This window comes from Bos javanicus, chromosome 10 (genome assembly GCF_032452875.1).
Source record: "Bos javanicus breed banteng chromosome 10, ARS-OSU_banteng_1.0, whole genome shotgun sequence".
Classification (NCBI taxonomy): Eukaryota; Metazoa; Chordata; class Mammalia; order Artiodactyla; family Bovidae; genus Bos; species Bos javanicus.
This window is the reverse complement of record NC_083877.1, coordinates 59209961-59235568: the sequence shown is the minus strand read 5'-3', so window position 1 is coordinate 59235568 and position 25608 is coordinate 59209961. Positions and strand designations below refer to the sequence as shown.

The 25608-nt window shown below is 34.3% G+C and overlaps 1 protein-coding gene across 1 annotated transcript in view; it reads right to left on the bottom strand.

Annotated features, from left to right (window-relative positions):
• The window catches only part of TRPM7 (transient receptor potential cation channel subfamily M member 7), a 109709-nt gene that overhangs the window by 53796 nt on the left and 30305 nt on the right, over positions 1 to 25608 (bottom strand). The window contains exons 6-15 of the mRNA XM_061428779.1: positions 23362 to 23486; positions 22404 to 22575; positions 21021 to 21195; positions 19604 to 19727; positions 19110 to 19182; positions 17765 to 17865; positions 6946 to 7080; positions 4497 to 4550; positions 794 to 934; positions 328 to 462 (exon numbers count right to left, since the gene is read on the bottom strand). Coding sequence (XP_061284763.1) covers positions 328 to 462; positions 794 to 934; positions 4497 to 4550; positions 6946 to 7080; positions 17765 to 17865; positions 19110 to 19182; positions 19604 to 19727; positions 21021 to 21195; positions 22404 to 22575; positions 23362 to 23486 — 1235 coding nt within the window. The remainder of the gene's footprint in view (positions 1 to 327; positions 463 to 793; positions 935 to 4496; positions 4551 to 6945; positions 7081 to 17764; positions 17866 to 19109; positions 19183 to 19603; positions 19728 to 21020; positions 21196 to 22403; positions 22576 to 23361; positions 23487 to 25608) is intronic.

Genomic DNA, 25608 nt, shown 5'->3' with positions numbered 1-25608 from the left:
CAGTTCTAATGAAGGAAAAGTTTGGTACCACCTTTGTCTTGCATGCTGGTAATCAAGTAAATATGGAATAAAAGAAGGCAGTTAAGCACTGACCAAAATATCTAAAAATTTTGATTATCATAGCTAAATATGAAAAGCTTAATAGAATTATTACCTCATATTATTTTTTGGTATATAGGAAAATGAAAAATTGACGAATACTATAAAACATCTAAAAACAAAAGATAATTCTTACTAAAACAAGTGACTTTTTTGTTTCATAATACCAAGTAACTTAAAAAGAATAAAATCCAAAAGCCAGAACAGGTAATATTTAAACAAAAATACCTTTGGTCGGTAGGGCTGTGCTGTTTTAATGAAATGATTATGCCTCGTTTTTTCCTTTTTATCTGCTCTATTGCCAAAAGATTCCTGACTCTTTCGCAACTGAGGAGTGCTGCTGGAGGTATTTCGGCCAGACCTCTGAAAGCAAAAGTTTATCAGTTTTTACAGATTTAAATACACTGTTATGCTATAAAAATTAAAAATCTATTTTAAATACACTGTTATGCCATAAAAATTAAAAATCTATTTTTACATATACATGTATATATAAATGTGCATATACACACACCAAAAAAAAACAAAACCCAACATGATTTCTTTAGAATTTCAATTAGAAAATATTTCTAAGTACTCTTAGTTGAAAATCTTGTTTTTAAGACAATTCTGTCAATACTTTTACCATTCTGAGTTAATTTTTAAAAGCTCATTTTAAAGAACATCTATAGCACTTCCCCCAAATATTACATACCCGATTATTTCCACCAAGACTATTATATATTAATCGAAAACGTTTCCGAGTGTAGGTGCATCTATAGGTTCCTCCCATAAGATATTCAATAACAAGTCCTATATCAATTAGAGTGATCTTATATCCTGGAGGAAGATTCCCCTGGAAACAAAACATTAATTTTAAAAAGGCAAAATTGTATTTCTCAATGTTTCCAAGCCATGCCTAGCAACGTGTCTATTATTCTCCAAAATAACAAATGTTCACTTGCTACAGAAAGCTGGAGTTGCCAGCAGCTACCTTTACAGAAAAGAGTGACTTGCTTCTGTTTCCTTTTGTAAGAACAGGGATTCTGAAGTTTGAGGTCCCAACAGTGTGGCTCAGGACAAGAGTATGACTTACAGTAGGAAGAAAATTTGATCTCTCCACTGTACTAATACTTCACACAGAAGCAAAGAAAGCTCTAAGTGCCAAGTGTTCCATCTCACCATGGCACATAAGTTGTATTTTCCTGCAAAAATAATGCTATAAATGTTTTCAGTTGGGACCATTAACACTTATTACTATTTTTAAACCAAAATTATATTGGCTATATTATAGATTACACAAATTTGTATAGCCTTGACTAAAATTCAACTACCACCTACAACACTGTTCAGAGTTAAGACATCTTTTTAGGGCATCAATTTATGAATTGGAACATAAGCCATTTTTGAGTTTGGAAAGACTGTCTCAGAAAGAAGTATTGTTAAATTTCATTAAATAATCTTAAAAGAGTTCAATCATCAGTTAATTTATATATATTAACCAATTCTGCCCTACTATAGTCAACATTCTTTCATCCTCCTAATTGTAATTTTATGAACTTAGTACTTTTTAAAATGCTTATACTTTTTATATTTTAGCTACACCTGTGAAGTTTCTAACTAGACATCTATGTTCTTTAGGTCACCAATTTAAAAACTAATAAAAACATATTTTCACCTTAAATACAAGATTTTTGTTTTTATTTTATCTTAAGCAATCTCAAAATATGTTTTATGACTGAAGATGTCATGTACGATAGATACCTTAGTTTGTTTTTTTAAAATCTGACAAATACCCTTATGTTGTGAATTCAATTGAATAGGAAATATTTAAATTAAGAAAAACAGGGATTTCCCTGGTGGTCCAGGGTTAAGAATCTGCCTTGCAATGCAGGGGATGCAGTTCAATCCCTTGTCAGGGTATTAGGATCCTTCACGCCACAGAGCAACTAAGTCCGCGTGCCAATTAGAGTCTACCTGCCACAATGAAATATCCCTCACAATGCAATGAAGATGCCACATGCTACAACTAAGACCCAACACAGCCAAACAAATAAAATAAATATTTTCAATAAATTAAGGAAAATAATGTGAATTACCTAAAAAAAAGATTCAATTTTTCAAACTATACGTACAGCTCTTATAAAACTTTTTTTGAATCAGAATATACTCAGTTACTGCTTGTACTTTAGGATTTTTCACTTATGGAAGTAGAAAAATTAGGCTAATTACTATAGTCATCAATGTAAAAGTAGTTAATATAACAAATCTCATATGTGAGATTTCCAGAATTAACTATAGCTCTGCTAAACCACCTAAGTAAATCACAATGCAAATGTGTTTAAGAAAGTATTGAAAGTCTCCCCCATTACTCAGGCTTTCTAAGGGGAGAATAAAAAAGAAGCTTTAATGACTTAAACAAACAAAAATTAGTATGAAATGTCCAGAATAGGAAAATCCATAGAGGGCAAGGAGATTAACCCTTATGGCAGAAAGTGAAGAGGAACTAAAAAGCCTCCTGATGAAAGTGAAAGAGGAGTGTGAAAAAGTTGGCTTAAAGCTCAACATTCAGAAAACTAAGATCATGGCATCTGGTCCCATCACGTCATGGGAAATAGATGGGGAAACAGTGGAAACAGTGGCAGATTTTATTTTTGGGGGCTCCAAAATCACTGCAGATGGTGATTGCAGCCATGAAATTAAAAGACGCTTACTCCTTGGAAGGAAAGTTATGATCAACCTAGATAGCATATTCAAAAGCAGAGACATTACTCTGCCAACAAAGGTCCGTCTAGTCAAAGCTATGGTTTTTCCAGTAGCCATGTATGGATGTGAAAGTTGGACTGTGAAGAAAGCTGAGCGCCGAAGAATTGATGCTTTTGAACTGTGGTACTGGAGAAGACTCTTGAGAGTCCCTTGGACTGCAAGGAGATCCAACCAGTCCATTCTAAAGGAGATCAGCCCTGGGTGTTCTTTGGAAGGACTGATGCTAAAGCTGAAACTCCAATACTTTGGCCACCTCATGCGAAGAGTTGACTCACTGGAAAAGACTCTGACGCTGGGAGGGATTGGGGGCAGGAGGAGAAGGGGACGACAGAGGATGAGATGGCTGGATGGCATCACTGACTCGATGGACATGAGTTTGGGTTAACTCTGGGAGTTGGTAATGGACAGGGAGGTGTGGCGTGCTGCAATTCATGGGGTCGCAAAGAGTCAGACACGACTGAACTGAACTGAACTGAGGGTGAAGTCAGAAGTAAGGAGTAAAGAAGGAACAGGAATGAGGAGAGACTGCTAATAGATATGAAGTTACTTTAGGGGACTACTGCAAATACTCTAAAACTGTGGTAAAGGTAGCCACTACCCTGAATACAGAAACGTCACTCACTGAACTATACACTTTAAGTGGATGAATTTTATGGTATGTGAAACACATTTCAATAAAACTAAAAAGATAAGCATGTGGGGAAAAATGAATTAAAGTAAGACATTTTAAGTGAAGTTAAAAGTTCTTTCTATGAAATGTCAGTTTTATTAGATATGTTATACAACACAGAAAATGACACTTCTATCCAGTTTTCAACCATTTAATAGCACACTCACACTTATTAGCAAGTAAAAAGTAAAGAATTTTGGAAAGTAAGCATTTTCATGCAGAAGCTTTAAAAATAATTCAATTAACTAAATACAAGTACTTTTTCATCAAGTAAAATAAAACTGTTGGACATCAATAGTTTACATTGTTATAAATTTTAAAAATAAATGTTCAAAACTATTAACTCACAGAGAATCCAGTAGAAGAGAAGAGAAACATCAGTGTATCAAATTTAGTCACCACAGAATGGCTTTAGATCATACGACAGTGTTACATATGCAATTACTACCAATACTGAATATAAAAGGGGGAGAGGGAGAAAGGAGGAGAGATGGAGGCAATAGGCGGGGTGGGGTGGAGTCGGGGGATGGACGAGGACAGACATAGGGAGAAAGATAGAGAGCATTTTCAGCCTTTTTATTGGCAAATCTGCCACTGAAGATCATCAATCAGTGTTTCTCTCAATGTCTTTTATTTAATGTCCTTTAAATGTACAGGGAACAAATTTCTTCTGAACACAGAGAAAGAAGATCCATCCTATCAATGATCATCCTTTATGGACAAATGAGCATCATGAAGTTCATCATACTCTATCCTGGATGACCAGAAGCTCAGGTCTTAATTTCATAAACTTTATTTTTCTTGATTTCTAATATATTATGTTCTCTACACCTATATTATCACAAATTTATCTCATTTTATTTTGATCTTAAAAAAAGTGATCTTATTGCTGATTTTAAGATGTATAGAAATGTTTTTAGAAACACATGAAGTATAAATGATTTTAAAACAACACTTTTCAGAAACAAAAATAATCTCTTACCTGCTTGACATCTCGAACAAGATGAAATAGCATTGGATTAGTTGGGCCTTGTTTCTTTAATGAGAAAAAAAATCAGAGCAAACTATTATTTTTCTTCTAAAATAACGTTTTTGTTACTTAGAGGACTTTTGTTCTTACACAAATTACACTGTTTCTGAGTTATAGAAATTCTGTTCATAAAATGGAACAAAGAAAAAGATATACCCATTTCACACTGTCATATTTACCTTAAACAGGATGTATACTTTCTTATGTTCTTACATTTATTTACGCAAAAACACAAAAGCTTTTGTTTTCTAACAGTCATGCAAACACTGCAAGCTTCACAATTATGTTAAATTTAATTCATATTTTACTGAGAGTAGAAGCACACATTCTCTTTCCTCTTGTTAAAATATCCATCTCTGTTTCTGTTATTAATCATCAAGTTTCAGCAATATATTAAATATTTTGGGTAAGAAACCTTTAACATTTATATATGCTGTCTTTTCCCTATTATCTTAACTCTATGTAAATGAAATATTACAGTAGACTAAACAAGTTTCATTTTTACATAATCTTATTTTGAGGGTATCCTATATTTTGAAAAAATACCCACTATTATCTCTCTCATCAAGACTGAGATAAAAGAGTCAAAAATATATTCTTCTAAACTTTTTAGAAATGCCCTCATCTATATAAAATTTACTGCAATTAATTCCATGCAGCATAAATCAAGAGACTTTCTGTCAATATTTTAAATCTGATGTTTAAAAGAAATATCAAATGAAAATTTTCTCCCACCAAATTTTTCAAACAAAAACTTTCTCTGTGTTATAGTTAATTTTTTGAGGTATTATTAGTAATCAATTCAATCTACTTTTCCATTTTCATATAATAGGACCCTGATACCAAAAAGTTTGAGAACCACTGCTGTATCATGGTATATATAATCCCTTAAACTTTAAATAATTTTATCAATAATTGATGCTGAAAGTTAACTATTATTTTAATAATTTTGAGTTATACTATTAAAACATTACTTGCCTTGCTAATCGGATCAATTTTTATTTTTACTGTTTTATACTTGCTTTACATTTCAGGAATAAACCTTACTTCAGCACAATGAATAATCCGTTTAATATTATATCTGTTCGCTAGAGACAGTATAATGCCAACAAAGTTCAATTTGACTGTGTTAGACACTATTAAAGGAAAAAAAATGGGGGGAAAAAAGATATAATCCCTACTCAAAGGAAATTTACGGTCCATAGTAGAAAATAAAATTGTACTTAACAAACTATGACACCGGGGTTTACTGTACCAATGCCTTGGCATTTGAAATAAGTTTAAACAAAGAATAAAATCCAGTAACTGGGTAAGTAGTTTGGAAGAAAAATGCAGACCAGCACTGTGTAAATAGCAAATGCTTTCTAAAGAAGCTTATATTTAAGGGAAATAGTAGGTAGATGATATAGCTGCAACAGCCATTCTATAGGAAGATGTGAGTTAGGAACTGAGAGGCTGAGTGACAGAAATAGCAGAGGCAAAATTTCAAAAGCCGGAGAGCTTTGAAAATTAGTCTAAAGGCCTGAGTATTATTGTATACATATCAATGAGCCATCAAAAAATTTTAAACTGGGAAAGCTATGATAAAATATGTGACTATAAGAATATTTGGGTTAAAGATTTGAAGATAGACAAGGAGATTAGATTATTGAAGTAGTAAAGGCTAGAAATGATTGAATAGTACAAAGACATTAAGAATGCAAAGGCAGAGATAAAGAGGTAGAAAATGATGAATAAAGGGAAACAGCTTAGCAGAGAAGTCAAAGTTAGACAGCTAGGATTTGGTCATAGTACTCCTCAAGGTATAGTGCTATTGGTAACAAAAATTTGTAAGAGTAGTAGTTATTTACCTCTGAATGTTAGTGACATGAAATTTCAAACATAATGAGAAAAGCTTTGTAAAGGGAATAATTAGTTTTCAGGAGCTCTTTAAAAGAAAAAAATGGAAAACAGTATGTAAGCTAACAGTAGATACCACAAGGTCAAAATCATAAATAGAAACAACAAAAAGGAGACATGAAAAAAGCAATGTGTAATTTCTCCATTCGTTAAAGGAAAACAAATTTGGTGTAACATATGACCACCAAGAAATAGAAGAAATACAATGGCTCTATGATTAAGAAGCTGATCTTACAAGTTTTAAAAGGGGGGTGAGGTGAAAAAAGGGTTGTTAACACTGTATCTCTTTCCTATGTAGCTATGGTAACAGAGGAGGTCTCCAGAAACAGGGAAAGGGCCTCAGACTGTCATAAACAATCTATACAAAGACTGGATACAATTTTTTCAGGTAATCTAGCAAAATATTAAAGGTTTTACCAATAGGAATGAATATATTCAAGTAAAATGACACTTTTCAAAGACGATAAAACTTAGTCCACAAAGAAATTTAACATATACTTACAGTGTTGTAAAGTTCTTCCAGTCTAGGAATGGTAAGGAATTTATGCATGCTTACTCCATTTTCAATAAGAAGTTTTACAAATGCAACTCTATCCATTACAAGAGCATCAAGCATAGCTTGTTCCAAGGATCCAACCTAAAACAGCATCAAAATTAATAAATATGTTTCACACATTCTGATTACACAAACAGTTCTAAGTGCACGTCCTTAGGATTTACACATATTTATTCCTGAACAGACTTAAAACAAAATTTAAAAGATGCAAAATCTAGAAGGCTAGGACTTAAACTATATAGGCAATAGATAAACAGACCTATCTAGAGTAGTATTCCCAAAAGAACATTCTGCAGATCAAGGGTTACAAGGGGGTGGAGGTATAAGAAAAAATCCATCATCAAGTAAATTTGGGGGGAAATAGCTTAGAGCAATGATTTTTAGTGTTTAGGAAAGGTTTTTTTAGAGGAATCATTTTAATAATTAGGGGCCACAACTACATTTAGTGGACAGGGTCAAAAGACAACAGAAATCACGCAGTATGCCAGATAATTTCACTTATACAACTTTTTATTATCCTGTTAGACTAACAAATGAAAATCCAGTAATTTTGCTTTACATATAAACACAAAGTATTGCCACAGACTTTCTAAAAATACAACTACTGAATAAATCAGACAAGATTATATTTAGTTTTCTTTAGAATTTTAAAAGAAACCATTCACCATTAGAGAAAAGTCACATCTCTAACAGCAACATAACATGCAGCACTGTAATTTAATATAACACATGTATCAGTATTTGTGGCACTCCCCTGATGGCTCAGATGGTAAAGAATCTGCCTGCAATGCAGGAGATCCAGGTTTGATCCCTGAGTCTGGAGACGAGAATGGCTACCCACTCCAGTATTCTTGCCTGGAGAATTCCATGGACAGAGGAGCCTGGTGGGCTAAGGTCCATGGGGTTGCAAACAATCAGATACGTCTGAGTGACTAACAACTTTTCAACACTTGTAATTGTTTACAGACTCTTTTAGAGGCTTCAATAGACTCTAAATCAAATACCCTAAAATTAATGGAGATGCAAATAGAGAAATTTCACCAAGAATCTAAAATCCATTAAAAACAGTATATTTAATACTACTGTTATATTAGTATCTTTTCATTGCTTTTGCATATTTTAAAATATTTTGGTATCATATAATAAAAAAAACTCTGATGAAAATCAATAGCAAATCATTAGCTTTTTTCACCTGTTGTGTTTTAATCTTATTCCGATTCTATCTTCAGAAATTTACTATATGAGGGAGAAGGTGGGAGGGAGGCTCTAGAGCGAGGGAGTATATGTATATTTGTAGCTGATTCACACTACTATAGAACAGAAATCAACAACATTGTAAAGCAATTATCCTCCAATTAAAAATAAATTTTAAGAAAAGTTTACACTATATAACCTTTTACAGCAGCTTCTAGTACTATTTCTTCATCAATCCATCATCGATTTCTATTATTTCACAAAGGGTATGGTCTCCAAAATCTTTTTAAGTATACAGACTAAGTATTAATGCATGCCTAACACATGATGGATGGCTGGAAGATATTTTCTGTGATTTTTTTCACCATTCAGTTCTACCTCATAAGAAGGAATACATTTTGACATTGCACTTAAAAACAAGGCACAACTTATAAGAATGTAACACTTATTTTCTTAAATATTAACAGTCTGTAACTTATCATAGCATGTTATTCCTATGTTAGTTTAAGATTACATCCTACTTTCTCTTATCACATACAAATCTGATTTGCAATTAACTTATTCTAACATTAACAACATTTGCTCTATTGAAATATGTTTCTACTATAAATCATCTTCATTTCCCTATCTTCAATATAATTAGGGCATTATAGTATTTTTCAAAACAATTTGTGTAGTAGGTATTTACCGAATTTCTTTTCCACATAATAAAAAAAGGTATAACAAAGTTTTTGTTGTAAAAAAGAAGTATTCTAGCCAACTGGGTTTATAATCATTGACCTAGAACAGTAACAAAGCCTACCAAAATTTTCACACCTGAGGAAAAAAGGCTTAGTTAAAAAACAAGTCTGTAAAACAGAATTTGTTTACATACTCAGTGCGTACTGAACTCCTAACAAAAATAAAAGTAAAAAATATAAAACAACTGTTCTGCAGACTACGTTCAGGGTGAAGAAGCATAAAATCAGGCTTCCCAGGTGGTTCAGTGGTATTGCAGGAGATAAGGGAGACATAGGTTTGATCCCTAAGTCAGGAAGATCCTTTGGAGAAGAATTACATCTGTATTCAAAGAATTCACACCTGTATTCTTGCCTGGGAAATCCCATGGATAAAGGAACCTGGAGGGTTATAAGTCCATGAGGTCACAAAGAATCAGACATGACTTAGTGATTAAGCACACAGCACAAGCATAAAATCAAATAGATAATACTATGTAGAACAAATCTTTGAGATAAAACAAAGACTCTTGAGAGTCCCTCGGACTGCAAGGAGATCCAACCAGTCCCTCCTAAAGGAGATCAGTCCTGGGTGTTCATTGGAAGGACGGATGTTAAAGCTGAAACTCCAATACTTTGGCCACCTGATGCAAAGAGCTGACTCATTTGAAAAGACCCAGATGCTGGGAAAGATTGAGGGCAGGAGGAGAAGTGGACAACAGAGTATGAAATGGCTGGATGGCATCACCGACACAATGGACATGAGTTTGAGTAACCTCCGGGAGTTGGTGATGGACAGGGAGGCCTGGCGTGCTGAGATTCATAGGGTTGCAAAGAGTTGGACATGACTGAGCAACTGAACTGAACAGGTGTGAAGTGATAGTTCATTGTGGTTTTGATATGCATTCCCCTAATGATTAATAATGCTGAGCATCTTTTCATGAATATATTGGCTATTTGCATGCCTTCTTTGGAAAAATATCTATTCAGATTTTCTGTCCATTTTTCAGTTGGGTTTTTTGGTTTTGTTTGATTTTTATCTTTTGTTTGTTTTTGCTTTCCCTTATGTATTATGGATATTAGTCACTTATCAGATTTATGATTTGTAAATATGTTCTTCCATGAGTAGGCTGCCTTTTCATTTTGTTGATGGCTTCTTCTGTTGTGCAGAAGATTTTTAATTTGAGGTAGTCTTACCTGTTTGCACTTTTAGGTTGTGTTTTTGGTGTGATTAAAAAAATCATCACTAAAATCTATGTCAAGGAGCTTACCACCTATGTATTCTTCTATAAGTTTTATGGTTTCAAGTCTTATGTTTAAGTCTTTGATCCATTTTGAATTGATTTTTGTGTGGGGTATAAGACAGTGGTCAAGTTTCAGTCTTTTCATGCAACTGTGTAGTTTTTCTAACACAAATAATTGAAAAAATACTGTCCTTTCCCCTTTGTATAGTCTTGACTACTGTCAAAAATTAATTGGCATAATATGTGCATAAGTTTATATCTGGGCTCTCTATTCTGCTCCATTGATCTATGTATCTATTTTTATGCCACCATCATGTTTAAATTACTACAGCTTTGTGAAAAGTTTGAAGTCAGGCAGCATAATGCTTTCAGCTTTATTCTTCTTTCTCAAGACTCTTTCAGCTACTTAGGATCTTCAGGGGTTCTATACAAATTTTAGAATTGCTTCTTCTATTTCTGTGAAGCCACTGGAACTTTGATAGGGACTGCACAGAATCTACAGATTGCTTTAAGTAGTGCAGACATTTTAGCAATATTGATTTCTATCAATTAGCATGAAATATCTTTCCATTTCTGTATACATTCTTCAATTTCTTTCATCAACATATTATAGTTTTCGGCACATACATCTTTCACTTCCTTGGCTGAATTTATTTCTAGGTAATTTATTCTATTTGATGCAATTGTGAATGAGATTTTCACACAATCAGTTCAGTCGCTCAGTCATGTCCGACTCCTTGTGACCCCATGGACTGCAGCATGCCAGGCTTACCTGTCCATCACCAACTCCCAGAGCTTACTCAAACTCATGTCCACTGAGTCAGTGATGCCATCCAACCATCTCATCCTGTCATCCCCTTCTCCTCCCATCTTCAATTTTTCCCAGCATCAGGGTCTTTTCCAATGAGTCAGTTCTCCGCATCAGGTGGCCAAAGTATTGGAGTTTCAGCTTCAACATCAGTCCTTTCAATGAACACCCAGGACTGATCTCCTTTAGAATGGACTGGTTGGATCTCCTTGCAGTCCAAAGGACTCTCAAGAGTCTTCTCCAACATCACAGCTCAAAAGCATCAATTCTTCGGCGCTCAGCTTTCTTTATAGTTCAACTCTCACATCCATACATGACTAATGGAAAAACCATAGCTTTGACTAGACAGACCTTTGTTGGCAAAGTAATGTCTCTGCTTTTAATGCTGTTTAGGTTGGTCATAACTTTTTTTCCAAGGAGCAAGCGTCTTTTAATTTCATGGCTATAGTCACCATCTGCAGTAATTTTGGAGCCCCCCAAAATAAAGTCTCTCCCTGTTTTCATTATTTCACTATCTATTTGTCATGAAGTGATGGGACTGAATGCCATGATCTTAGTTTTCTGAATGTTGAGTTTTAAGCCAACTTTTTCAGTCTCCTCTTTCACTTTCATCAAGAGGATCGTTAGTTCCTCTTTGCTTTCTGCCATGAGTGTGGTGTCATCTGCATATCTGAGGTTACTGGTATTTCTCCTGGCAATCTTGATTCCAGCTTGTGCTTCATCCAGTCCAGCATTTCACACAATATATTTATGCATACTGATTTTGCATCCTGCAACTTTGCTGAACGCACTAGTTCTAACAGTTTTTTGGTGAAGTCTTTAGGGTTTTTTACATACGGTATCACGTCATCAGCAAAGAGTGACAATTTTACTTCTTTTCCAACTTACACGCCTTTTATTACTTTTTCTTGCCTAACTGCTATAGTGAGGGCTTCCAACACTATGTGCAATAAAAGCTGCAAGGGTGTTTTATTCTTTATCTTAGAGGAAAAGCTTTCAACTTTTCATCATTGAGTATGACATTAGCTGTAGGTTTGTCATATATGTCTTTATTATATTGAAGGACATTCTCTCCATACCTGCTCTGTTGAGTCTTTATCATAAACAGATATAGAATTATGTGAAATACTTTTTCTGCATCTATTGAATTGATTACACAATTTTTATCATTCACTTTCTGTTTTAATAACTTTATTTATTTTTGGCTGTGCTGGGTCCTCACTGTTGCATGGGCTTTTCTTTAGTTGTGGCGAGTGAGGGCTACTCTCTAGTTGTAGTTTGTAGGCTTCTCATTGTGGTGACTTCTCTTGTTGAAGAGCACAGGCTCTAGGGAACATGGGGCTTCAGTAGTTGTGGCCCATGGGCTCAGCAGTTATGCTTCCGAGCTAAAGGGTACAAACTCAATAGTCATGATGCATGTGTTTAGTTGGTCTAGAGCACGTGGGATCTTCCCAGATCACAGATCAAACCTGTGTCTCTTGCATTGGCAAGTGGATTCTTTACCACTGAGCCACCAGGGAAGCCCTTATCACTCATTTTTTGTGATGTATCATGCTTGACTGATTTGTAGATCTCCAGAATAAATCCCACCTGATTATGGTATATTGTTGAATTCACTTTTCTAAGATCTTCTCTCAAAAGTTGTTGTCTGAGCAACTGGGTTCCATCTGTCTGAATCTGGATGCTAAAACACTCCCCTTAAGGACACTAAAAGGTACTGGCACATTCTCAACTACTGGGAGCTAGTAAAAATATAATATGCTGCTTGAAGAAGCAGAAAGGTTTGAGAGAGAACAAAAAGCTGGGGCAAAGTTGACTGACAAGGTTCATCCCCTACACAAGACTACCTCTTCAACACTAGAAGAGCTGGGGGATTTCCCTGGCAGTCCAGTGATTAACATGCCATGCTTCCAGTGGTATGGGTTTGCTTCCTGGGTAGGGAACTAAGATTCTGCACACACCACATGACCAAAAAAAAACCACACAATTGGAAGAGATGGTTATTTCATCTACTGTATAGAAACCAGTACAGAGTCAAGTAAAATAGAGAAATATGTTCCAAATGAAAGAGTAAGAAAAAACAATGAAATGGAGGTAAGTAATTTACCTGAGAAAGAGTTCAAAGTAATTATTATAAAGATGCTTACCAAACTGTGGAGAAGAATGAACACAGCAAGAACTTCAATGAAGAGATGGAAAATCTAGGACCGTATCAACCAGAAGTCACAGAACTGAAGAATAAAAGACTAAACTGAAAAATACACTAACAGGGTTCAACAGCAGACTAGATGAAGCAGAAGAAAGGATCAGTCAACTTGAAGATAAAGCAGTAGAATTCACCCAATCAGAGTAGCAAAAAGAATTTTTCAAAAAGTTAAGTTAGCTTAAGAAACTTACGAGACAATATCAAATGGACTAACATATTTTAGGTTTCCCAGAAAAAGAGTGAGACAAAAGGGTAGAAATCATATTTGAAGAAATAATGACTGAAATGTCTCTAATCTCAGGAAGAAAACAGACATCCAGATACAGTAAGTTCAGAGAGTTCCAAATAAGGTGAACTGCAAGGAGATCCAACCAGTCCATCCTAAAGGAGATCAGTCCTGGGTGTTCATTGGAGGGACTGATGTTGAAGCTGAAACTCTAATACTTTGGCCACCTGATGCGAAGAGCTGACTTATTTGAAAAGACCCTGATGCTGGGAAAGACTGAGGGCAGGAGAAGGGGACGACAGACAATAAGATGGTTGGATGGCATCACCAACTCAATGGACATGGGTTTAAGTGGATTCCAGGAGTTGGTGATGAACAGGGAGGCCTGGTGCGCTGCAGTTCATGGGGTTGCAAAGAGTCAGACACGATTGAGTGACTGAACTGAAACTAATAGAGATCTTCACAGAGATACATAACTGAAAATGCCAAAAGTTAAAGACAAGGAGAGGATATTATAAGCAATAAGAGAAAAACAACTTGTAACACACAAGGGAACCTCCATAAGACTATCAGAAGATTTTTCAGCAGAAACTCTGCAGGCTAGATGGGAGTAGCATGATATATTCAAAGAACTGAAAGAAAAAACTTCCAATGAAGAATACTCTAAACTTGGCAAAAATTCTTAATCTGAATTGAAGGAGAGAGAGACTTTTCCAAACTGGCAAAAAATAAAGGGGTCTATCATCACTAAACCAGCCTTTCAAGAAATGTTAAAGGAGCTTCTTTTAAGCTGAAAAGAAAAGGTGGTACTTAGTAATAAGAAAACATATGAAAGAATAAATCTCAGTGGAAAGGTAAACATACAGTAAAGTAGTAAATTAATCACTTATGAAGTTAGAATAAAGGTTAAAAGACAAAAGTAGTAAAAACAGCCATGATTACAGTAATTAGTTAAGAGAAACTCACAGTAAAAAGATGTAAAATGTGACATCAAAAACAAAACAGGAAGGGTAATATGAAAATGTTAATATTTAGAATGGGATCAAAGAAGTGGTTATTAACATAAAACAGACTGTTAAGAGATATAAGTTATTATCTGTAACTCTCATGGTAACCACAAAGCAAAAAGCTACAGTAAATATGCAAAAGATAAAGAGAAAGGAATATAAACATATCATTAAAGAAAGTCATCAAACTATAAAAGGAGAGCAAGAGGAAAAAAAAGAAAAGAACAGAGAGGAATTACAAAAACAGCCAGAAATCAGTTAACAAAATGTCAGTAAGTACATACTTATAATAATTATTTTAAATGTGCTGCTGCTGCTGCTGCTAAGTCGCTTCAGTCGTGCCCGACTCTGTGCAACCCCAGAGACGGCAGCCCACCAGGCTCCCCTGTCCCTGGGATTCTCCAGGCAAGAACATGGGAGTGGGTTGCCATTTCCTTCTCCAATGCATGAAAGTGAAAAGTGAAAGTGAAGTCGCTCAGTCGTGTCCGACTCCTAGCGACCCCATGGACTGCAGCCTACCAGGCTCCTCCGTCCATGGGATTTTCCAGGCAAGAGTACTGGAGTGGAGTATGGACTAAATTCAATAATTCAAAGACAAAGAGTAGCTAAATGAATAAAAATGTAAGAACCTATCTACATGCTGTCTATAACAGACTCATTTTAGATGTAAAGACACGCAAACAGACTGAAAGTAAAGAAATGGAAAAGGATATTCCATGCAAATGGAAACCAAACAAAAGCTTACCTATATCAGATAGAGGAGAGTTTAATAAAAAACTGTAATAAGAAACAAAGATGGATGGTACATAATGTTAAAGTGGTCAATTCAACAAGAAGATACAACATTTGTAAATATTTTTGTACCTAACATGGGAGCACCTAAATGCATAAAGCAAACAGTAACAGACTTAAAGGAAGAAACAGACAGCAATTCAAAATTATAGCCACTTACATAAATGGATAGATCATTCAGATAGAAAATCAGTACGAAATCATAAGCCTTAAATGACAAAATAGACCCTAGGATTTAATACAGATATACAGAAAGTTCCTTCCTCAAAGCAACAAATACACATTCTTCTACAGTGTACATAAAATTTTATAGGACAGACAATGTTAAGCCACAAAACATGTCTTAATAAGTTTAAGAAAACTGAAATCATACCAAGCATCTTTTCTGGCCACAGTGATATGAAACCAGAAATTAATCATACAAAGAAAACTGGAAAATTTAAAAATGTGTAAAGATCAAACAACATGCTACTCAACAACAAATGGGTCAAAGAAGAAATCAAAATAGAAAAAAAAAAATATCTTGAGACAAACAAAAATGAAAATATGACATACCAAAAATTTATGGTATACAGCAAAAGCAGTTCTAAAACGGAAGTTCACAGAAGAACAAAAAATGTCTCAAGTAACATAACTTTATACTTCAAGAGACCAGAACAAAAAAGAATTAATGATACTCAAAGTCAGCAGATGGAAGAAAGTAACAAAGATTAGACAGATATAAATGAAACAGATTGAAAAAACAACTATAATGAAACTAGAGCTAGTTCTTCGAAAAGATAAAACTGAAAGCCCAAACATTTGGAACTTAAAAGCTTTTATAGAGCAAAGGAAACCATAAACAAAACAAAAAGACAACCCTCAGAATGGAGGAAAATACCTGCAAACAAAGCAACTGTGCACACATGCTCCATTGTCTCTGACTCTGTGACCCTACAGACTGCCAAGCTCCTCTGTCTGGGGTTGCCATTTTCTCCTTCAGGAGATCTTCTCAACCCAGGGATTGAACCTGCATCTCCTGCATTGGCAGGAAGATTTTTTACCACTGTGTCACCTGAAAAGCCAATTATTAGGGAAATGCACATCAAAACTACAATGAAGTATCCCCTCAACCAGTCAGAATGGCCATCATCAAGAAATCTGTCAACAATAAATGCTGGAGACAGTGTGAAGAAAAGGGAACCCTCTTGCCCTACTGGTGGTAATGTAAACTGATACAGCCATGATGGAGAATAGCATGGAGGTTCCTTAAAAAACTGAAAATAGAACTACCATATGACTCAGCAATACCACTACTGGACATATACTTAGAGAAAAATAATAATTCAAATAGACATTTGTACCCCAATGTTCATTGCAGCATTGTATGAAACAGCCAAGACATTATATGCAACAGCCAAGACATGGATAAAGAAGATGTGCTACATATATATGGTGAAATATTACTCAGCCATAAAATGGGATGAAATTGAGTCATCTGTAGTAATGTGAATCAACCTAGAGTCTGTCATACAGAGTGAAGTCAGTCAGAAAAACAAATGCTGTATATTAACATATATATAAGGAATCTAGAAAACTGGTACAGATGAACCTATTTGCAGGGCAGGAGTAGAGGCACAAATGTAGAAAATAGACATGTGTGAACACAGAGGGGGAAGAGAAGGTGGGACGAATTAGGAGTGTGGCACTGAAAAATATACATTACCATGTGTAAAACAGATAGCTAGTGGGAAGTTGCTGTATAACACGGGGAGCTCAGCTCGGTGCTCTGTAATGACCTGGAGGGATGGGATCAGGGCAGTGGGAGAGAAGCTCAAGGAGGAGGGGATACATGTGTGCATATGGCTAATTCTCCGTTGTACAGCTTCCACTGACACAACAGTGTGAAGTTATTATAATTCCAATAAAAAAAAGAAACTGACAAGCCTTTAGCTAGACTCAAGAAGAAAAACAGAGAGGACTCAAATAAATAAAAATGAAAGAGATGTTACAAATGATACCAGAGATATAAAGGAACATAAGAGGTTAACATAAAAATTATATGCCAAAAAACTGGACAACCTAGAAGAAACAAATTCCTAGAAACATAAACTTACCAAAACTGAATCATGATGAAATAGAAATTGTGAACAGATTAATTAGGAATAAGGACCAGACAGCTTCACTGGTAAATTTTACCAAACATTCAAAGAAGAATTAATACCAATCCTTCTCAAACTCTTCCAAATGTATCTTATGAACCCAAAGTTACTCTGAGCCCCAAATCAGACAAGGACGCCACCAGAAAAAGCAATTACAGGAAAACATTCCAGACAAACACAGATGCAAGTTATAGAATTTTTAGAGATCTATACCTTATTAAAAAAACACAGTTTTTATCAAGAGGCAAACGGAACTTACTAAATTCTAAATGGATCTGGATGCTGCAGAAATGTTTAGTTACAGTAATTTTGCACTTTTGACTGACAGGTAAAATGTCAAGTTAGGACACAGTTTCAGCAAATATTGTGTTATAATTCAGCTTAATTACTAAGCTAAATGTATACATTGCTTGTATACATTATTTACATACCAGCCACTGCTGTCCATAAACAAATACATGATTTTTGGCAATGTCAACTCTATCCCAAGCCAATGTAAGGATGAGCTGGTCAAATGCAGATGCATTAGTGCCTAATTGAATAAAGAAAACAGTTGACAAGTTTATTTAACTTATTTGAATTTTTTGGCAAGTACATTTTTGTACATGTTTAATAGGATGAATTTATAGAAGTCAAACTGCTGTGTAGAAAGATATATAAAGTTTTTGATACACTGCCAAAATAAATTCCAGAAATGTTATACCATCCTTCAGGAGTATACAAATACCCAGTAGGAGGATAAAAAGCTTCCCCCCACCCCCAATTTATAGGGTTTCTTTAACATCTTTCTATCATTTCCAAATTTCCACATTTCTGCTAATATCTATTACATAAATTCTGACTCATTTTTCCATGGATTATTCATCTGCTTATCACTAATTTTTAACACCTTCCAGTGATCTTTCCACATTCCTGTTCTTAGTTATCTCATCTATAAAATGAAGAAAATAGGAAATCTAACTCTTAGGGCTGCTGCAAGAGTAAACAACATAAACTACTAAAGCACAGTAGCTAGTTCACAGAAAGAATATAGCAAATATTAGTGCTCTCTTTTTATTTTTTATACTTATTGACCTTTCCCTTTATGGTTTCTAGGCTTCCTATTATTTATGATCTTTATTCTTAGATGACGTAAACATGCTATATTTATTATAGTATTTTTAAAATGTTTGATCTTTTGGCAATTTATTATGGCCTAACATTTGCAAAATTCTTCTGAATGATAAGACAACACCCTCTTGCTCTGCTTCTGCTACCTCATTCCACACTGCCAGGTATTTAGATGGAACAACATTTTAGTTTATAATTTTTGAAAAGATTTCTCACTAAAATACTGTTTATCAGTTGGATGCCTTTGGAAAGATAATCAGAGAAAAACAATTCAAGTGAAAGTATAATAACCCCTCAGTCCTAGAAGATACAAGTTTTCTTTCCAAACTTTCCTTCCTAATAAAAATCGCACATTTAAGAATACTATCTTTAATTTCTATCAACTAATACCTTATTACCTTTAAACACTTATTTTTCAGCCAATTAAAAATGTGACACATTTTATACATCCTTAACAAGATAACAGGCCTAATGGCATAAATTCTAGTTTGAACTTTTAAAAAAATTATATACTATAAAGACAAAAGTGAATTTGCTGTCATAGAAAGTGAATGCTATGTCTTTTACAAAGAAAAATTATTGAAAAATTTAATTCTCAAATTAACAAACACTAACTTATATAAAGACTGTAAATGAAAGACCTAACAAATAAATTTGAAACCTTACCTTTAAGCAGTGCAGTAAGTATTGCTACATCTATATCCTGATGTTCATCTGATCCAATGTGGAAAACAGTGATCTATTTAAAGATTAATCCATAATATTATGCATTTACATTTTAAAAGCTAAGGCATAAAGCAAATAAATCACACATAAATCACAAAGTAATTTCAAAGTACATGGCATATACAATTTTGGGAGGTCAGAAATAATTTCATTATAATAAAAAAACCCCAAAATTAAAAATCTGTATCATTTACCAAATAAAATTCAAGTATATTCAAACCTTTAATATTTTTCTAACTGAGAATTCTCCCTGCAGTCCAGTGGTTAGGACTCCGTGCTTTTATGGCCAAGGGCTTGGGTTCAATTTCTGGTTGGGAAACTAAGATCCCACAAGCCACAGGGGTGGCCAAAAATTAATTTTTTAAAAGTATTTCTCTAGTTTAGAATGTGCTTTGAATGAAATAAAAAGGCTTATTCTGATGAAATCTACTTACGAGCTCCTTTCTTTTCATACATTCCATTAGTGTTTGAAATAAATGAACTGCTTCACTCTGGCCAAAGTTAAATGTTTTTTTGATAGTTGAAATAATATCGGGCTCTGCTGCATCAGGAAGATTCCTGAAGTAAGAGGAAACACAACTTAATCCACTGATTTCAAATTCTGCAATTTGAAGAATCTAGTATCATCAAGTACTGTTGGACAGGCAAGGCATTTAAAGATACTGTATTAAGTACTTGGGAAAAAACTAAATACTCAACCGTGAGTGAAATCTGCTTCATTAGACTCCCACTACAAATCACAAGGGTGAAAAATGGAAAATGGAGTGATTTTTCTCTTTGAATTATTTCCAACATTTTTTTATAAGGCATGTGAGTACATTATCAGTACTCACATTCTATAAGATTTTGTATAATCTTAAGATATTATGATGTGTAAACCAGTATTTCACCAAAATGTGTTAAATATCAGCACATTTGCATTTTTATTTCTTTTTCTCAAAGTGGAATATATTTACATGGCTCAAAAGTTTGATATAAAATATAAAGATGTGCAAATTCATAGTGAACGTGTCCTTTTCACTGTCTTCTATCAGTCCATTCCATCTCAACTGCTCTCAAGAAACACTATTATTTTGTGTAACTTTCCAGGATCTCTTTCCATACATACAATTCTGCTTTTCTCCCACATGAAAGGCACCATAATATATATGTTACTGTACATTTTCCTTTTTCTACATATATATTGTTAATCTTCTCAAGTCTACTAACCAGATTAAAACCATACATAAAACTATTGCAAACTATTCCACTGTGCAGATGTACCATGTTATTTATCTAGTCCCCTTGATATATGCTCTATATTGTTCCAATCTTTTATTATGACAAACCACACTGTAATGCATAACTTTATGTAAGTTACTTCATATGTGTACATTTGTAGGAAAATTACCAGAAATAAAACTATCAAGTCAAAAGATATGTGCCTCTGTATATTTAACAGATCTTGCAAAATTGTCCATAACAAAGACAGTTATATTTTAACGCATTCTAATAATGTGTCAGACAGGCCTTTTCCTCAACACTTAGGAAGGTATTTTCATGTTCATAAAACACCGAAATGAATTTAATATTCTAGAAGCCACAAGCTTCTTTATGCAAGGGTGCGCAGTTGTGTCCTACTCTTTGCGACCCCATGAACTGTAGCCCATCAGGCTCCTCTGTCCATGGAATTTTTCCAGGCAAGAACACTGGAGTGGGTTGCCATTTCCTACTCCAGACCCAGGGATCAAACCTGCATGTTGTTCGTCTCCTGAACTGGCAGGCAGATTTTTTACCACTCCACTACCTAGGAAGCCCCCTCAGCCCTCTTTACGTGAAATTATTAAAAATATATTGTAATCATACACTTACCCTCCTTCTTCTGTTTGCTTATGAATATATGCTAGTAGATCTGCAGCTCTGCCTGTTCCTTCACATACGACAACTGGAACAGGAGGACTTTCCTGAAGGTATTCTAAAACAGTGAGGATAACATTTGGCCCACCCTCAAATATAAGTGCCACCACAGGAACACCTTGACCAATTCCTTAAAAAAGTAAAAAGATTAATTATGATATTAGGCAAAATTCAATAATTTAATCTTATTTTTATCTCAATCAAAAACAATAAAAAGCCAAAATAAAATTTCTTAAAAGACTGTGTTGGATTAAAGTACTCAACATGATACTAGTCTGATATAAATAAAATACTAAAACAATTACTTTTACACTGACTTTTAAGTCTATTCTAAGTAACAAAATTAGAAAATTCAATATATAACAAGGCATACACTAAAACATATATTCACTGGAAAGCAGTAACTATTTTGCATATTTCTCTACTTTAACTCTTGATTAGAAATTAAAACACCAAGTTGGTTTTCAGTTTGCTTTTTAATATGGCATGAGTTGAACTTCCAATGTTTCTATTTTTAATCACTTTTTTATTCCAAATGCAATGAGACATTAGTATAGAAATTAATGACAGAATCAGGATTACATAAACAGAACAGATCAATAAAATCAAGACCTCTATAAGAGTAACAGAAAAGAAATTTAGGGAATACCTTGTCTAGTGAATACCTAGTGAAAAAATCCAAAATATAGGTATTTTCAAAGTTCTAAAACATTCCTAAGTTTTAGGAGATGCTATGACTCCATCGTAATCTGAAAATACTATCCTGTAATTTTTGTACTTATATTTCACTTCATCATAGAGCTCACCTTCTTGGTGTCCTAAAATTACAAAATTTCTTCTTTTTGAAATAAAAATCTTAGATGTTGAACCAGAAAGTTTAACCATGGTTAGAAAAGATGTGTTTCTAGAATACCAATTTTTAAGACATATCTACCAAAGAGTGATACCTACTTATGTTATCAACTTTAAGTAAAGTGATTCTTACTTCACAATAAAGTATGTTTTTCCTCTTCAATCCTGAACTTCAAAGTCATGTACTGGAATATATCATACATTAAGAATATTTCTGAATTCCTTGAGATGCAGTGGGATTACAGTAGCAACAAAGCTTCCAATGAACTTTTGTGGCTTTGGCCTTGATATTTGAGTATCCTGTTTAATCTCAAACTTCCTTTCCTAGGTCTCATTTTGTGTAGGGTCAGTTACTCTTTGTTGTTTAATGTCATCCTGCTACTAAGGAAATGAGGACTTAAAAGAACATTCTACCTTTCATAGAATGCTGCTGGCAATTAATACAGCCCAGAATAATTTTAACAACAAATTTATAAATGCCCTTACTAGCATGAATTCTTTGCTGATTAACAGTTTTTTCAAGTTCTCTTCTAAGTCTGACTTCTGCTCCATACTTTCCAACAGTGCCATCATCCACCAATATGAAATGGGAATGCAGATTATTCAGAACATTCAATTTGCTCAGAGGGTTCAACAAAGTTTGGTAAGGAGCAACCACCTAAACAATAACAAACATGAGAGTTAGTGGGTAGGATTAAATATAACATACAGTAAAAACAAATTTTGAAATAATCTGTAAAGGCAAAAATACAAAATATAAAAGAATGTATCAAAAAGCATAAGCTTTTAAGCAACTGAAGATTATTCAATAATGGGCTAAACCAAACAATTATATTTTGGCTCTCACTGCAGAATATATCATATTTCATCATCCCATGCAAAGGAAACAGCAGCAAATAAGCAAATAAATAAAGAATGTTAAGAAACTCTTAGATTATTAGGGAATAACATGCAATATATAAAGGACATTGAATAAAAGCAGTCTAATGTCATATTGCTACTTTTCCAGTCGTAAGTAGAATCTTTAAAATTGATGTTAGAAATTCAACTGCATTTGAAAATGATCATTATAATTAATTCCTTTTTAATAATCTCTTGAAAAAATATCTACAACCAATTCGCATGTCTTTAACCTACTTGAATACAACACCAGCATTTGATTACTACTTTCACAGACAATACAATTAATTCTTAACATCATGCAATCATCAAAAACTTAATTACACAGACTGGCATGATATGGAAAAAGTGTGAAATAGTTATACAAAAAAGGGCAGAAACCAAATGTACTAACACTATAATTACAACTGTTTAAATCTATGATGGTGTTTTCAAAAGGACTGTAGTATGATCATGAATATTTTAGGTTGACTTTGCACTATTCTTACTCTAATTTTGTTCTGACATAAGCTTAAAAAAAAGAAATTTTTAAAAACACTCTTACATCTCTCCCAACAAGATCATTTCTGTTTTCAATCACTCCCCATGGAGCTATTCCAATAGTGCAAATCTTTCGAGATGATCTGGAAGCATGTTCTTTAAGGGCATCACCAACATGTTTTGCCACACCTGTTCATATAAAATTAAATTCACTTTATTTGAAAGTCTTTATTGTGTTCAGAACAATCCTATTCTCAGTAACGTTACAACTGATGCTAGGTTTTTTTGTTGTTTTTTTTTTTCACAAATAGCAACAAAGTCCAAAAGACAAACTTTCAAAAGAAAACACAAGGACGAAAAAGAAAGAAAAAAAAAAAAAACCCACAATGTCAAACCACTACAACTGCCTGAAACACACGTAAAACTAACTTTTACCATGTTGTTAGGCCTAGTCTCCTCTCTTAGATTCCTCATGTTAACTGTAGTTTTTGTTACTGCTCTATACATCATCTAAAAAAAAAGAAGAGTATGGCTCAGGACTATAAGCAAAACATACAAACTCAGAAAAAACTACAACAGTTTTCCAACTGAGTCAAAAACTGGGAGGAAAGTATACAGAAAAAATAATTCAAAAGAGCACATAACTTCTCATTACCACTTGTTATGGACTGAACAGTATCCTCCCCAAAATTCCTATGTTGATACTCTAACCCCAGTACCTTAGAATGTGACAGTATTTGGAAATAGATCCTTTAGGATATCGTGTGAAAATGAGGATGTTGGGGTAGGCCCTAATCCAATCTGGCTGGTGTCCTTATAAGAAGGGGAAATTTGGACACAAAAGAGACACCAGAGATGCACATGCAATGGGAAAGGCCACAAGAGGACACAGTGAAAAGATGGCCATCTGTAAGTCAAGGAGAGCTGCATCAGGAGGTACCAAACTTGCTAACATCTTGATCTTGGGTCTCCAGAACTATTAGAAAATAAATTTCTTTTGTTTAAGCCTCCCAGTCTGTGGTATTTTAATAGCCCTAGCAAATCAATGCATCACTCAATTAGATTTTTATAGCACATTAGATCTCATATCTCACAGGGATATTTGAAATAGCATCTTTACTGTTCTTCCAATTGCTGCTTTGCCTGTTTATAGTCTATTTTTAAACCATCATTCAAGATATCTTTGCTCCTGTCAACTCTGTTTAAAACCTCCCCTTCTAATTCAGATTAAAAGTCAAAGTGCTTATAATGGCCTGCAAGGCCTTATATGATGATCTATCTGTTGCTCCTGATATTCACCACAAACCCTGTCAAACCCACCATCACCACTCACCTGTAACTTTCTTATCTCATCACCCAGCAGTCCTTGCTCATTCTACTCAAGCTACATTGGATCTTTCTTACTATTTTTCCAATACTTCCCATTTTTTCTCCTTTAAATGCTCTGTCCCACATTATTCTTCATCTCATTTGCTTCATTTCCTTCCACTTCTACTCAAAGTTACCTTATGAACAAAGCTTCCTTGACCATCCCTCACTATCCCTCCTCTACATTTTATGCGTCTCCCAAAGCACTTATTATTTAATTTATTATACACTTAGTTATCTGTTTGTTTTCTACATCTTTCCCACTAGAATATAAGCTCCATGAAGGCAAATATTTTGTGTAACGATATATTTTCAGTGCCTAGAAGAGTGCCACAATAAGGTTCAAAAAACAGTTGCTGTTAATGAAATATATTTTTGCAAACTAATTTAAATAATAACTATGTTTTACTTTGGATATTAAAATTAATTGGCCTTCCTTCTATCCAAACTGTGTATGTGAAAGGAAAGACTTAGAATATAAGATTATATTAAAAATTAACTTCAAAAGCTATTTTTTTACCACTGTCTAGGCAATGAATCAGAGAAGGCAATGGCACCCCACTCCAGTACTCTTGCCTGGAAAATCCATGGACAGAGGAACCTGGTAGGCTGCAGTCCATGGGGTCGCTAAGAGTCGGGAACAACGGAGCGACTTCACTTTCACATTTCACTTTCATGCAGTGGAGAAGGAAATGGCAACCCACTCCAGTGTTCTTGCCTGGAGAATCCCAGGGACGGGGAAGCCTGGTGGGCTGCCGTCTATGGGATCACACAGAGTCGGACACGACTGAATCGACTTAGCAGCAGGCAATGAATTGCCATTCTTTTCTCAATTTACCAGCAGTTACAAAGTGACAAGAATAACACTTTGCTATACAGTAGGTCAGCAAACTTTTTATAAAGGACCAAATTTGAAGCATTTTAGGCTTTGCAAGACACACAA